The following is a 13,398-nucleotide window of genomic DNA, read 5'->3' as shown; positions in this document are numbered from 1 at the left end:
TTCAAGAGTTCATGGGACATATGTATATGGAATGCAAAAAGACAAAAAGCATGGACAACTCTGACTCAACAGATGGAATTTTTCCAACAACTTCACTAATGCAATCACTTACTTAAGTAAAAGCAGTAGCAAACTCTCAGACAAGGTCCCCCAAAGTGCATCAGGATCAGTAAGGAATGGTGAAACGTGGCTGTCTGTGCCAAAAACTCATACTCAAATGGAGGCAGTATCTTCAGTTACAACTTTGTCTCAATTGGCAGCACTTTTATCTAGAAATTAGATGTGGGTTGATACCTAAATCAAGTTGCAGGGCAACACTCCAGTGCGATACTGCGGGAGTGCTGCACCGTCAGTGGTGATTTAAACTGAGGCCCCATGTGACTTCTCAGGGGGTTGCAAGTGATCCCACAGCACTATCTAAACAAGAGCGAAAACATTCTTCGTGCCCTTGCTAACATTCATACATTAAACAACATAACTCAGAACAGCTTACTTGGTCATTATTGCATTCCTGTTATTGGCAGATTTTTGTACACAAACTAGCATCTGCACTTTAAGACGCCCTGAGATCATAAAACAAGATATAGAAATGCAAGAGATAATGGGAACTGCAGATGCTGGAGATTCCAAGATAATAAAATGTGAGGCTGGATGAACACAGCAGGCCAAGCAGCATCTCAGGAGCACAAAAGCTGACGTTTCGGGCCTAGACCCTTCATCAGAGAGGGGGATGGGGGGAGGGAACTGGAATAAATAGGGAGAGAGGGGGAGGCGGACCGAAGATGGAGAGTAAAGAAGATAGGTGGAGAGAGTGTAGGTGGGGAGGTAGGGAGGGGATAGGTCAGTCCAGGGAAGACAGACAGGACCTCTACATTGGGGAAACCAAGCGGAGGCTTGGGGACCGCTTTGCAGAACACCTCCGCTCAGTTCGCAACAAACAACTGCACCTCCCAGTCGCAAACCATTTCTACTCCCCCTCCCATTCTCTTGATGACATGTCCATCATGGGCCTCCTGCACTGCCACAATGATGCCACCCGAAGGTTGCAGGAACAGCAACTCATATTCCGCCTGGGAACCCTGCAGCCATATGGTATCAATGTGGACTTCACCAGTTTCAAAATCTCCGCTTCCCCTACTGCATCCCTAAACCAGCCCAGTTCGTCCCCTCCCCCCACTGCACCACACAACCAGCCCAGCTCTTCCCCCCCCACCCACTGCATCCCAAAACCAGTCCAACCTGTCTCTGCCTCCCTAACCGGTTCTTCCTCTCACCCATCCCTTCCTCCCACCCCAAGCCGCACCCCCAGCTTCCTACTAACCTCATCCCACCTCCTTGACCTGTCCGTCTTCCCTGGACTGACCTATCCCCTCCCTACCTCCCCACCTACACTCTCTCCACCTATCTTCTTTACTCTCCATCTTCGGTCCGCCTCCCCCTCTCTCCCTATTTATTCCAGTTCCCTCCCCCCATCCCCCTCTCTGATGAAGGGTCTAGGCCCGAAACGTCAGCTTTTGTGCTCCTGAGATGCTGCTTGGCCTGCTGTGTTCATCCAGCCTCACATTTTATTATATAGAAATGCAAGTTCTTTAAAAGAAAAGGAAAATTAGGAAGCAATTAAATGGAAATAATCAGAACTCATATAACCAGCAGATAGAACATTGGAAGCTAGGCTTTATTTACTTGCAAATTTTAACTTGCAAACACATCTTCATATTATGCAGTTGCAACCAACAGCTCCTGCATCATGCTGCTATAGATATAATATGCACACAGACCTATGTACATAGCGTGTATACGTATAAAGCACAGGTACGTTCCCAATTAGCACCCACTACTTGACACCCAATGAAGCATACAATGAGTATTTTGGCCTTTCCATCTTCTAAACTGCAATCATAATCAGTGCTCCCTTTTATACTGTACACAACCTTGTTGTTATACTGCATGGTCCCTTCGAAGAGTGATGCACACCCATATGCATGAGTTGTCAATGGAAACACTCCTGAAGCGCATCCTGGTTTGTTCTCTACACAGTAAATTCCTGATTACCACAAATCCACATGGCCTAAACAGAATGACTTACATTTAAACAGCACCTTTGCAATCTTTTTTTTTCTCAAAGATCTTTACAGACAACAAAAACTTCTGAACTATAACCATTGCTGCAAAGTGGGAATTATAGATCTATTATTTAAGCACAATTGCAAATCTTTTCTGAACCCTTTCAAGTTTCACAAAATCCTTCCAAATAGGTTGTGATAATGATGGAATAATCTATTTTTGGAACGTTGATTAAGGGATAAATTTTGGCCAATGTGCCAGAGAGAACTTGACTACTTTTACTTGAGATAACAGTTTTTTTTTCAAGTTCACGTGAGAGGGCCTCCTGTTTAATGTCTTCAAAAAGTGCAGAACTTCCGAAGTACTGCACTGGAACATGAACCTTATTTTTGTGATCAAGCCCTGAGGGGGGACTTGAGCCCACAACATAGACTCAAAGGTGAGAATGTCAGCAACTGAGTTACAGCTATCACACAATGAGGGAATGCTGCACATAAACCGGGGCATGAGTGAAAGTGTTAAAGAAAATGAGCATGAGCAATGAACATTCAAACCTTGCTAGAACATAGAACAATACAGCGCAGAACAGGCCCTTCGGCCCTCGATGCTGCACCAACCTGTGAACTAATCTAAGTCCCTCCCCCTACACTATCCCATCATCATCCAACTGCTTCTCCAAGGACTGTTTAAATGCCCCTAATGTGGCTGAGTTAACTGCATTGGCAGGCAGGGCGTTCCACGTCCTTACCACTTTCTGAGTAAAGAACCTGCCTCTGACATCTGTCTTAAATCTATCACCCCTCAATTTGTGGCTATGCCCCCTCATACAAGCTGAAGTCATCATCCTCGGAAAAAGACTCTCACTGTCCACCCTATCCAATCCTCTGATCATCTCGTATGTCTCTATTAATTCCCCTCTTAGCCTTCTTCTCTCCAATGAGAACAGACCCAAGTCCCCCAGCCTTTCTTCATAAGGCCTTCGCTCCAGACCAGGCAACAACCTGATAAATCTCCTCTGCACCTTTTCCAATGCTTCCACATCCTTCCTGTAATGGGGCGACCAGAACTGCATGCAATATTCCAAGTGAGGCCGCACTAGCGTTTTAATCAGTTGCAGCATGACATCACGGCTCTGGAAGTCAATCCCTCTACCAATAAAACCTAACACACCATAAGCCTTTTTAACAGCACTATCAATCTGGGTGGCAACTTTCAGGGATCTATGTACATGGACACCAAGATCCCTCTGCACATCCACACTACCAAGGATCTTTCCATTGATCCAGTATTCTGCCTTCCTATTATTCTTCCCAAGGTGAATCACCTCACATTTATCTGCATTGAACTCCATTTGCCACCTTTCAGCTCAATTCTGCAGTTTATCCAAGTCTCCCTGCAACATTCTTTCACACTGTCCACCACTCCACCAACTTTAGTGTCATCTGCAAACTTACTAACCATCAACCTATGCCTGTGTCCAAGTCATTTATAAAAATGACAAACAGCAGTGGTCTCAAAACAGATCCTTGAGGCGCACCACTAGTAACTGGACTCCAGGCTGAATATTTTCCATCAACCACCACTCATTGCCTTCTTACAGAAAGCCAGTTTCTATTCCACACTGTTAAACTTCCCTCAGTCCCATGCCTCCATATTTTCTCCAATCGCCTACCATGTGGAACCTTATCAAAGGCTTTACTGAAGTCCATGTACACCACGTCAACTGCCCTACCTTCATTCACATGGTTGGTCACCTTCTCAAAAAACTCAATGAGGTTTGTGAGACATGACCTGCCCTTGACAAATCCATGTTGACTATCTCCAATCAAATTGTTTGCATCCTTGGTGCACATCATTGTTTCACATTAGCAGGGCTTTATAGGTGATGTGTGTGCATATTTGGGGGTCGGAAGGGGTGGTTGTATCTTTGGATCAACTACCTTCTAAGAAAAATATGTGATCGGTAATTGCTACTTTGCTTGCTTATCTTTCAAAATTGGAGTTTTTGTTTTGTTTATTTATGAGATATGGGTGTCACCGGCTGGGCCTGCATTTATCGCCCATCCCTTGTTGCTCCTTGAGAAAGTGGTGGTGAGATGCCTTCTTGATTCACTATAGTTCATTCAGTGTAGGCAAACCACAACGTCACTGAGACAGTCCCTGGATTTTGACTCAAAGATAGTGAACCAAGTTTGTGGATACCATTAAATCTCTGAGATACAAAGAAATCTGGGTGTCTCGGTACATCAATTACAAAAGTTAAGCCTGCATATGCAGGAAGTGATTACATAGACAAATTCAATGATGTTTATTGCAAGTTGCATAGAGTGCGAGTGAGACCACATCTAGTACATTGTATACAGTTTCGGTGTCCCTCTAGAAGAGCAAACATGGGTGCATTAGAAGCAGTTCAGAGCAGATACACTTAGAGTTGTCCAACACAGAAACAGACCCAAAACATCCATACCGACCTGAATTAATCCAGACCCATTTGTCAGCATTTGATCCATATCCCTCTGAACCCTTCCTATTCATCAACCCATCCAGATCCCTTCTAAATCCCTGGTAATTGTACCAGCCACCACCACTTCCTCTAGCAGTTCATTCCATACATGCACCATCCTCTGTTCAAAAAAGTTGACCCTTAGATCACTCGCCTAATTCCTGGCATTAGGGGGCCTTTTTAAGAAGAAAGGTTGCACAATTTAGGTCTGTAGACACTGGAGTTTAGGAATAAAAAAAAAGAGAATTTCTTTTCTGTCCCAGATTGAGAGTCTGTGAAACTCTTTCTCACAGAGCAGAGGAGGCAGAGTTATTGAATATTTTTAAGGCAGAGGTAGACAGATCTTTGATAAACAAAGGAGTCAAATCATACAGGGATTAAGTAGCAAAGTGGATTTGAATACATAAATAGATCAACCATGATCCCATAAAATTGCAGAGCACGCTCAAGGTGCTGAAAGGCCTGTTTAATCCTGAAATCTTACACCATTTCTAAAGCTGATTATAGGCAGATTTCACTGCAAACCATTTCTTGAAAACTGCCATATAAGTTCAAATGCAACAACACTTTTGACCCAGTGTTTTAAAATGTTTATCTTCTGATCACCTTCTATCAATTGAGAAAATTCCACAAGTACCAACTTCCTCATTTATAACTTGCAGACACATAACCTCAATTCCTCACCCACACACAACACTGACAGTGACTTTAACAGAGTTCAGGAAGTTCCTGTAGATATAACTGCCTCTGTATAATTAAACACTGAACATCTCCACTCGAGTTATGTCATAAGAGTCACCCCTGAAAATCTGGTATCCGAGGTGACACACCCAAAGCACCTCAGATCCGAAAGCAAAACAGAATGGTGACTGGCTGAAAGATGGGGATAACAACAACTGGAGATACTGGAGTCAGAGACAACAGTGTCGCGCTGGAGGAACACAGCAGACCAGGCAGCATCAGAGGAGCAGGAAAGCTGACATGTCCTCGAAGAAGGAAAAAAGTCTGAAGAAGGATCCTGAACTGAAATGCCGATTTTCCTACTCCTTTGATGCTGCCTAGTCTGCTGTGTTCCTCCAGCTCCATACAGTGACTGGCTGACATTGGCACGCATCTATTCATCTGTAATTCAGAGAACCTGTTCAGCACATGTGAATAAGTCAATTTAATTCCATCAATAATTACCAATCAGGAATAGGTTAAATGTAGAACAATGAGCAATCAGATGTCTCTGATTGGTGTTTTCATTGCAACATACTAAAGATGTGATTGTTGTTCTAACTGCAAAGTGCTGCTGAAGAGAATAATTTTCTGTCTCCTGCACTAACACCATCCCGCCACTCCCTCCTCACCCCAAACACAAACACAAACACACTCACACACCTTGCTCTCTCTGTTCTCCATCCACTCCCTCTCTGGCAGTATCAGGTGGAGTTTGCAGACGAAAACCAAGGGGAAATGCACAAGTGGGAATGGGGTGTTCATTAGATAACAACTTGTTTGGTTCATTTCCACCCCACCCCCACTGCCCCCTTCAAAGATCTTGATTATGGGTACTGAAGGACAATGGACGTCCCAGTTAAGGATTAAGAGAGTGTTTCAGCAGCAATGGCACTACCTGGGACACAGAATAAACCACATGCACACAGCAAAACAGGCTAAAAAATAGACAATAAAAACAAAGTTGCTGGAAAAGCTCAGCAGGTCTGGCAGGTCTGTGAAGGAAAAAACAGAGTTAATATTTCAGGTCCAGTGACCCTTCCTTTGAACTGATAGTGGCTGGGAAAACGTTAGTTTATATAAAGAATAGGCAAGCTGTCTATCTTTTTCAGATTTTCAGTGCATTCAACAATGTATGCACCAAAGTATATGGTTCTGGACTAAAGAAATATTGCCACTGCAAAGCAGAGTACATTTACTTGGGCAGAGGGAGGGAGATCAAAGGATCACAATTTGTGGCAAATGCTCCTGAGAACTTCAGTCACTGAAAGTGATTTAACTTGCTCTGGTTAATGAATAAAGGAACAAATGAACCACCTGAAAGAATGCAAGAGAGTTTTCAAATATTGTTCCTGCCAACATCAGAGCAGCAGGATCATTTGAGAACACAGGAGTGGTTGGCCCTATCAGTTTGAGAGGCAGTCCATGTTCAAGATTACAAATCATGGGCCAATGATGGAACCAGCTAATTTTCAGTGGTGATAGCATAATAGTTAGACCTTTAGGGGATGTTTTTAAAGAGTTCTTATGTTGCCATTAAGCACAGATGAAGACAACAACAGAAAGCCATCTTGTACTCTGGAGGTAGCTATTACGAGGTAGCATAGTTTTAAAGTGAGTGGAGGTAGACATAGGGTAGACGTCAGAGGTAGTTTCTTTACTCAGAGTAGCAGGGGCGTGGAATGCATTGCCGGCCCGCATAATGTCATTAGGAGCATTCAAACAGCTGTTAGATAGGCATATGGATGATAGCGTAAGGTAAGGGTGGAGGTTAGATTGACCTTAGGTTTAGGGTAAAAGTTCAGCACAACATCATGGGCTGAAGGGCCTGTACTGTGGTGTACTGTTCTATGTTCTTGACTCTAGTCACATTATTTATTGCGATTGAAAATGGAAGGCTGTTATGAGCAATTGAAGAAGAAAATACAGAGCTGCAAGGCATGTTGAAATGAGGAAAGGATCTGCTACACATAATAACCAAAATGTAAATAACATTTCATGGAGTTCAAAGCTGTTCCAAAGGACCAATCTTCAGGCACATGAAACAATTTTGGCATGTATGAAGCAATTTTTTAATAAGTAGCAGACTTGATATATAAGGGGTCTCTGTGAAGATCTATTTTGACAGATTCTGTCAAAGTGTTTGACAAGGTGGCTCATGTGGTCACCATGGGACATAGCTGTGGCAAATAGCTTCATTCATTTTAAACGGTAATTGGACAAGTACATGGGAGAAACATGAATACAAAAATAGCCTGGAAGGCTGATATGAGGGAAATCTGTAAACAGTATAAATACTACCTAAGAAGAACGAGCTAAATGGCCAGCTTTTGTCCTGGATTTTCTGTCTAAACTAAGGTGGTGTAAAGAACTTTTCCAGTTATTTGGACGAATGAAAACTAGAAGTCTCTCTCTTCAACAAGTATTGTTTTCTTCCACATAGTAATTGCTGTGAATTATACAAGTAAGCAGGTTGATTAACATTTTAATAAGGAACTAGGAGGTAGTACATTTTTAGTGAAAGAAATAAGAAAGCCACATACTCCTTGGAAAATATTTGTAAATGGAATTGAGAAGCACTTGGGAACAAATCATTAAGAAGTAACAATTCAGCTTTAAAAACCATAAAAAGAATGAAAAGAATCACTTAGAATCATTTTTAGAGATCAAAAAGTGAAAAAGCAATGAGATCATTTGAAAATTGTTTTGCACTATGATGAGATCACTGGCAATACTGCAACCATCTGGATTCCACACTATACAACAGATATTTTTTAAAAAGTTTCCAAAAATGTTCTAGAACTGTACCAGAACAGACAGGCTGTGCCTATTATGTTCTTGTAAACAAGTTATTGCTCTTTACACAAGAAAAACTCAGGATGTGTGGAGTTTTATAGGCTCCATATTAAAACGATGTTTCCATTTAAAGTAAGAGACATAGACACTGCAGAGTTACTAATGAATAAAATTAAAATTTGGGATAAAAGTTTTCACTGAAACAGTAAAAATTAAGAATGTGAACCCTGCAACCACATGGAAATGGTGAGGTGAATAACACAGATACACTTACAGCAAAGCTGGATAAATACATGAAGAATGAAATAAATAGAAGCTGACGTTTATGGGGTAAGGTGAAATTAAATGGACTTGATAAGTCTGTTGAAGCGTAATGTATATTTGCTAATACTAAAAGATAAGGTGCCAGTAATCCTACCAGACCACAGGTCTGCTCTCATTACAGGCAGATGACAGGTGGTGGTTTTTACCTGAAGGCCTATGGAGAGTCTTCCATGGTAACTTCAGCCAGTGTGGGAACTGAATCCACTACATTGGTGTCACTTCGCAAACCAGCAATCCAACCAACTGAGCTTAAATGGACATCTCTTTACCTTAACATTGCGCACTCTCATCCTGGGCTCTCAACAAGGGGACACAACCAATCCACTGGTTACAATAAAATTGCCTCTCATTCTTCTAAACTCCAATGAGTACAGATTCAATCTACTCAACCTCTCCACGTAAGACAATCCCTCCATTAGGGATCAACACAGTGAGTCTTCTCTGGACCAAATACCAAGCTTTCTTCCTTAAATAAGGTGAGCAAAACTATTCACAGTATTCCCTGTGTCATCTGACAAGTGCATTGGATAGTTTACTTGTATGAAACAAGGGACTGTGGATGCTAGAAAACTGAAATAAAAACAGAAATTTCTGGAGAAGCTCAGCAGGTCTGGCAGCATCTGTGAAGAGGAAACAGAAGAGCCATTGGACTCAAAGCATTTACTCTGTTCTCTCTCCACAGATGCTCCCAGACCTGCTGCATTTCTCCCACAATTTCTGTTTTTGTTCCCTAGTTTTGTACTCCAGTCCCTGTGAAATGAATTCGAACATTCATTTGCCTCCCTATTGCCTGGTGAACTTTTTTGTAATTCATGAATAAGGATTAAATAATATTCACCTCCTCTATTCTTCCTGTCCAAGTGAATTATCTCACATTTCCCTACATTATACCAAGATTTTGCGGACTCAATTAACCTGTCTATATCCCTCTGCAGGCCCTTTGTGTCTTCCTCACCTGTCCACCTATTTCTGTATTGTTTGCAGTCTTGCCATTAATACAAGATAACAAAGTGTGAAACTGGATGAACACAGCAGGCCAAGCAGCATCTCAGGAGCACAAAAGCTGACATTTTGGGCCTAGACCCTTCATCAGAGAGGGGGATGGGTGAGAAGATTCTGGAATAAATAGGGAGAGAGGGGGAGGCGGACCGAAGATGGAGAGAAAAGAAGATAGGTGGAGAGGGGAGTATAGGTGGGGAGGTAGGGAGGGGATAGGTCAGTCCAGGGAAGACGGACAGGTCAAGGAGGCAGGACGAGATAGTAGGTGGGAAATGGAGGTGCGGCTTGAGGTGGGAGGAAGGGATGGGTGAGAGGAAGAACAGGTTAGGGAAGCGGAGTCAGGCTGGGCTGGTTTTGGAATGCGGTGGGGGAGGGGAAGAACTGGGCTGGTTTTGGGATGCAGTGGGGGAAGGGGAGATTTTGAAACTGGTGAAGTCCACATTGATACAATTGGGCTGCAGGATTCCCAAGCGGAATATGAGTTGCTGTTCCTGCAACCTTCGTGTGGCATCAATGTGGCACTGCAGGAGGCCCATGATGGACATGCACTGCAGGAGGCCCATGATGGACATGCCGTCTGAGGAATGGGAGGGGGAGTTAAAATGGTTTGCGACTGGGAGGTGCAGTTGTTTATTGCGAATCCCAAAACCAGCCCAGTTCTTCCCCTCCCCCCACCGCACCTCCATTTCCTACCTACTATCTCATCCCGCCTCCTTGACCTGTCCGTCTTCCCTGGACTGACCTATCCCCTCCCTACCTCCCCACCTATCTTCTTTTCTCTCCATCTTTGGTCCGCCTCCCCCCCTCTCCCTATTTATTCCAAAACCCTGTCCCATGAAGGGTCTAGGCCTGAAACGTCAGCTTTTGTGCTCTTGAGTTGCTGCTTGGCCTGCTGTGTTCATCCAGCTCCACACTTTGTTATCTTGGATTCTCCAGCATCTGCAGTTCCCATTATCACTTGCCATTAATACATTCACTTTCCTTGAAGCCATTAACGTATATTTCTGGCCTGTTTCTGTAAATTTACACTAGCAACAATTCCAGTGGCCAATCCATTCGTTACAGTTTGCCATCCTGAAAATGCCCCTCCCCACTTAAAACCCAAGCAACTATTGGCCAGTTAGCTCACATGTGTAATGGAAAATGTTTGAGTCTATCAAAAATGATATAACGGCACAACATTTCAAAATATACATACCCAAAGTCAGCATGGTTTCATGAAGGGGAAATCATGTCTGACAATTTTATTAGAATTCTTTGAGAAGGTAACAAGCAGAATAAATAAAGGGGAAGCAATGAATCTAATACATTTGAATTTACAGAAGGCATATGATAAGGTACGACATATTAGTTGCCTTAATAACATCATAACCCATGGTGCTGGAGGTAGTATATTCATATGGATTGAGGACTGGCTATCTGAAACTTGCACCAAAATGTTAGCACAAAACAGCAAATTATGAGAATTTCTTTTCTGAAGTAATAAAACAGATAGTGATTTCACTTCCTCACCTGAATGTTCAACTGCTTTGTGTCGCTTTTCCTGACGACAGACTGAGATATCCTCATAGTCTGGGTCCTTATCCTCGACTTTTCTTTTCACGCCTGACATTTTCACAATGAGCCGCCGATACCTTTTTCGATAATGAAAGATTACGTCTTTTAGGTCATATACTTGAGATACATCATTGAACATACATGGACTGCAAACAAGTAGATGGGAGGGCCAAAGAAATGACACATCCCCTCAATCAGAGGCAGCTTTGTGTATCTAGCAGGTCTCGGTCACGAAGAGTGTCTGAGCATTATTCCATATTGCACTTAGTAAGACTTATCAGTAGATTTAGAATTATTTATTTGTCACATACTAAGTACAGGAATACATGAGTACAGCAAAACCTGCACAATGTTGCCATTCACAGGTGCCCATTGGTTACAAAACCAGAATTAAAGATTTTAACAGAGCCAGAAGATAAGCAAGAAAAAAAAAGTCCAGATCTCAGAGTTCTCATGTAATAGCAGGCTCCTAGTCTTAACTAGACAATTATTACACAAAGAATTTGCTCTAATATAACACCTTTTGAGACTTCAGGATACCCCAAAGCACTTTACCACCAGCAAAGTTAATTAGTTTTTTATCCTTAGCTGCTGTTGCAATAGGAAATGTGGCAGCCAATTTGTACACAAAGGGCTACAAAAAGCAATGTGGCTATATAATCTGTTTAGAGTGGTAAAAACTGAAAGAACTGCGGACGGTGTAAATCAGAAACCAGTTCTGAAGAAGGGTCACTCGAACCGAAACTTTAACTCCGATTTTCTCTCCACAGATGCTGCCAGGCCCACTGAGCTTTTCCAGCAATTTCTGCTTTTGTTTATTGTGATATTGGTTTAGGGATAACTACTACCTGGACGACCAGGGAGAACTGCCCCATTCTTCTTCAAATATTGTGAAGATAAACATCACCAGCAGGACAGATGCGACATTAGTTTAATAGCTCATTTGAAAGACATCTTTGACAGTGCAGTATGGTGCTGCCTCAGTCCTGTACTGGATTGTTATCCTAGTGTTCTTCCTCCCACAAAAGGATCCAAACCTGGCGACAGCAGAACCAGTAATTTATCCATAAACCAGCGATGATTAATTGCGTGGGACTGTCTGGACTGTGCAGCTCAAGTTACATATTTGAAGCTACAGTCCATTCAACAGTCTAATAATGGCCAGAAAGAAGCTGTTCATGAACCTGTCTGTGTGGGTGTTCGGGCTTCTCTATCTTCTGCCTGATGGAAGGGGTTGTAAAAGATCATTACCGATGTGCAATGGGTCTTTGAATATGTTGACAGCCTTTCCGTGGCAGTGGGCCATGTAAACAGAGTCCAAGGATGGAAGGTTGGCTTCTGTGATGGTTTGGGCTATGCACACCACCTTCTGTAGTTTCTTACGGTCCTGGGCACAGCAATTGCCACGCCAGGCTGTTAGCACCCGGACAGTATGCTTTCAATGGTGCATCTGTAGAAGTTGGTGAGGTACCTTATGAACATGCCAAATTTCCTGAGTTGCCTGAGGAAGAGAAGGCATTGTTGTACCTTCTTGACCGTTGCATTTACGCAGGAGGTCCAGGGCAGGTCGTCGGTTATCGTCACTCTGAGGAACTTGACGCTCTTCACTCTCTCAACCTTAGTTCTGTTCGTATAGATGGGGGTGTGTTATCCACCTTTCTTTCTCAAGCCGATGATCATTTCTTTAGTTTTGCCGATGTTGAGAGAGATTGTGTTCATTGCACCGTGTCACCAAGCCCTCTATCCTCCTTCTGTATTTTGATTCATTGTTGTTAGATATCCATCCCACTACGGTGGTGTCATCAGCGAACTTGTAGATGGCGTTCGTTCAGAAATTTGGCAACAGTGATGGGTGTACAGGGAGTACAGTAGGGGGTTGAGGATGAATCGGTGGTGGGGGGGGGGCCTCCCTTGTTGAGTGTTATTGAGGAAGAGATGCAATTACCAATCCTGATCAATTGCAGCCTGTGGGTCAGAAAGCTGAGGATGGAGCCGGGACCAAGGCCTCGGAATTCTGAGATCTGTCTGTAGGGTATAATGGTGTTAAAGGTGGAGCTGTAGTCAATGAGCAGGAATCAGACTAGGTGTCTTTGTTATCCAGATGTTCCAGGGATGAGTGCAGGGCTGGAGGTGTGGCATCCTCTGTGAACCTGTTATGTCATTAGGCAAACTGTAGGGGGTTGAGGCAAGTTGGGAGACTGGAGCAGGTGGGTGTTCGGTTTGTAGCAGGGAGAGGTTGAAGATGTCGGTGAATACTTCTGCCAGTTGGTCCACACAGGATCTGAGCGTTCAGCCTGCAACACCGACTTGGTCCATCGCTTTCCTCGGGTTGACTCCAAGGAAGACTGATCTGGTTTCTGAAGCGGTGACAGAGGGAGAGGAGTGGGGATGTGAGGAAAAAGCTTGGGGGAGAGAGGACTGGAAGGAAAGAGTGT

At 43.3% G+C, this 13,398-nt stretch overlaps 1 protein-coding gene across 5 annotated transcripts in view; it reads right to left on the bottom strand.

Annotated features, from left to right (window-relative positions):
• Positions 1-11,040, bottom strand: part of yeats2 (YEATS domain containing 2) — a 104,123-nt gene extending 93,083 nt beyond the window's left edge. For all 5 annotated transcript variants that reach the window (XM_048542120.2, XM_048542123.2, XM_048542122.2 and 2 more), the window contains exon 1: positions 10,919-11,040. In XM_048542120.2, coding sequence (XP_048398077.2) covers positions 10,919-11,018 — 100 coding nt within the window. In that variant the 5' untranslated portion in view covers positions 11,019-11,040. The remainder of the gene's footprint in view (positions 1-10,918) is intronic.
• Between the last annotated feature and the right edge of the window lie 2,358 nt (positions 11,041-13,398).

The sequence above is a fragment of the Stegostoma tigrinum genome, chromosome 14 (assembly GCF_030684315.1).
Source record: "Stegostoma tigrinum isolate sSteTig4 chromosome 14, sSteTig4.hap1, whole genome shotgun sequence".
In the NCBI taxonomy this organism is placed as follows: Eukaryota; Metazoa; Chordata; class Chondrichthyes; order Orectolobiformes; family Stegostomatidae; genus Stegostoma; species Stegostoma tigrinum.
This window is presented reverse-complemented; position numbering and strand designations above follow the sequence as displayed.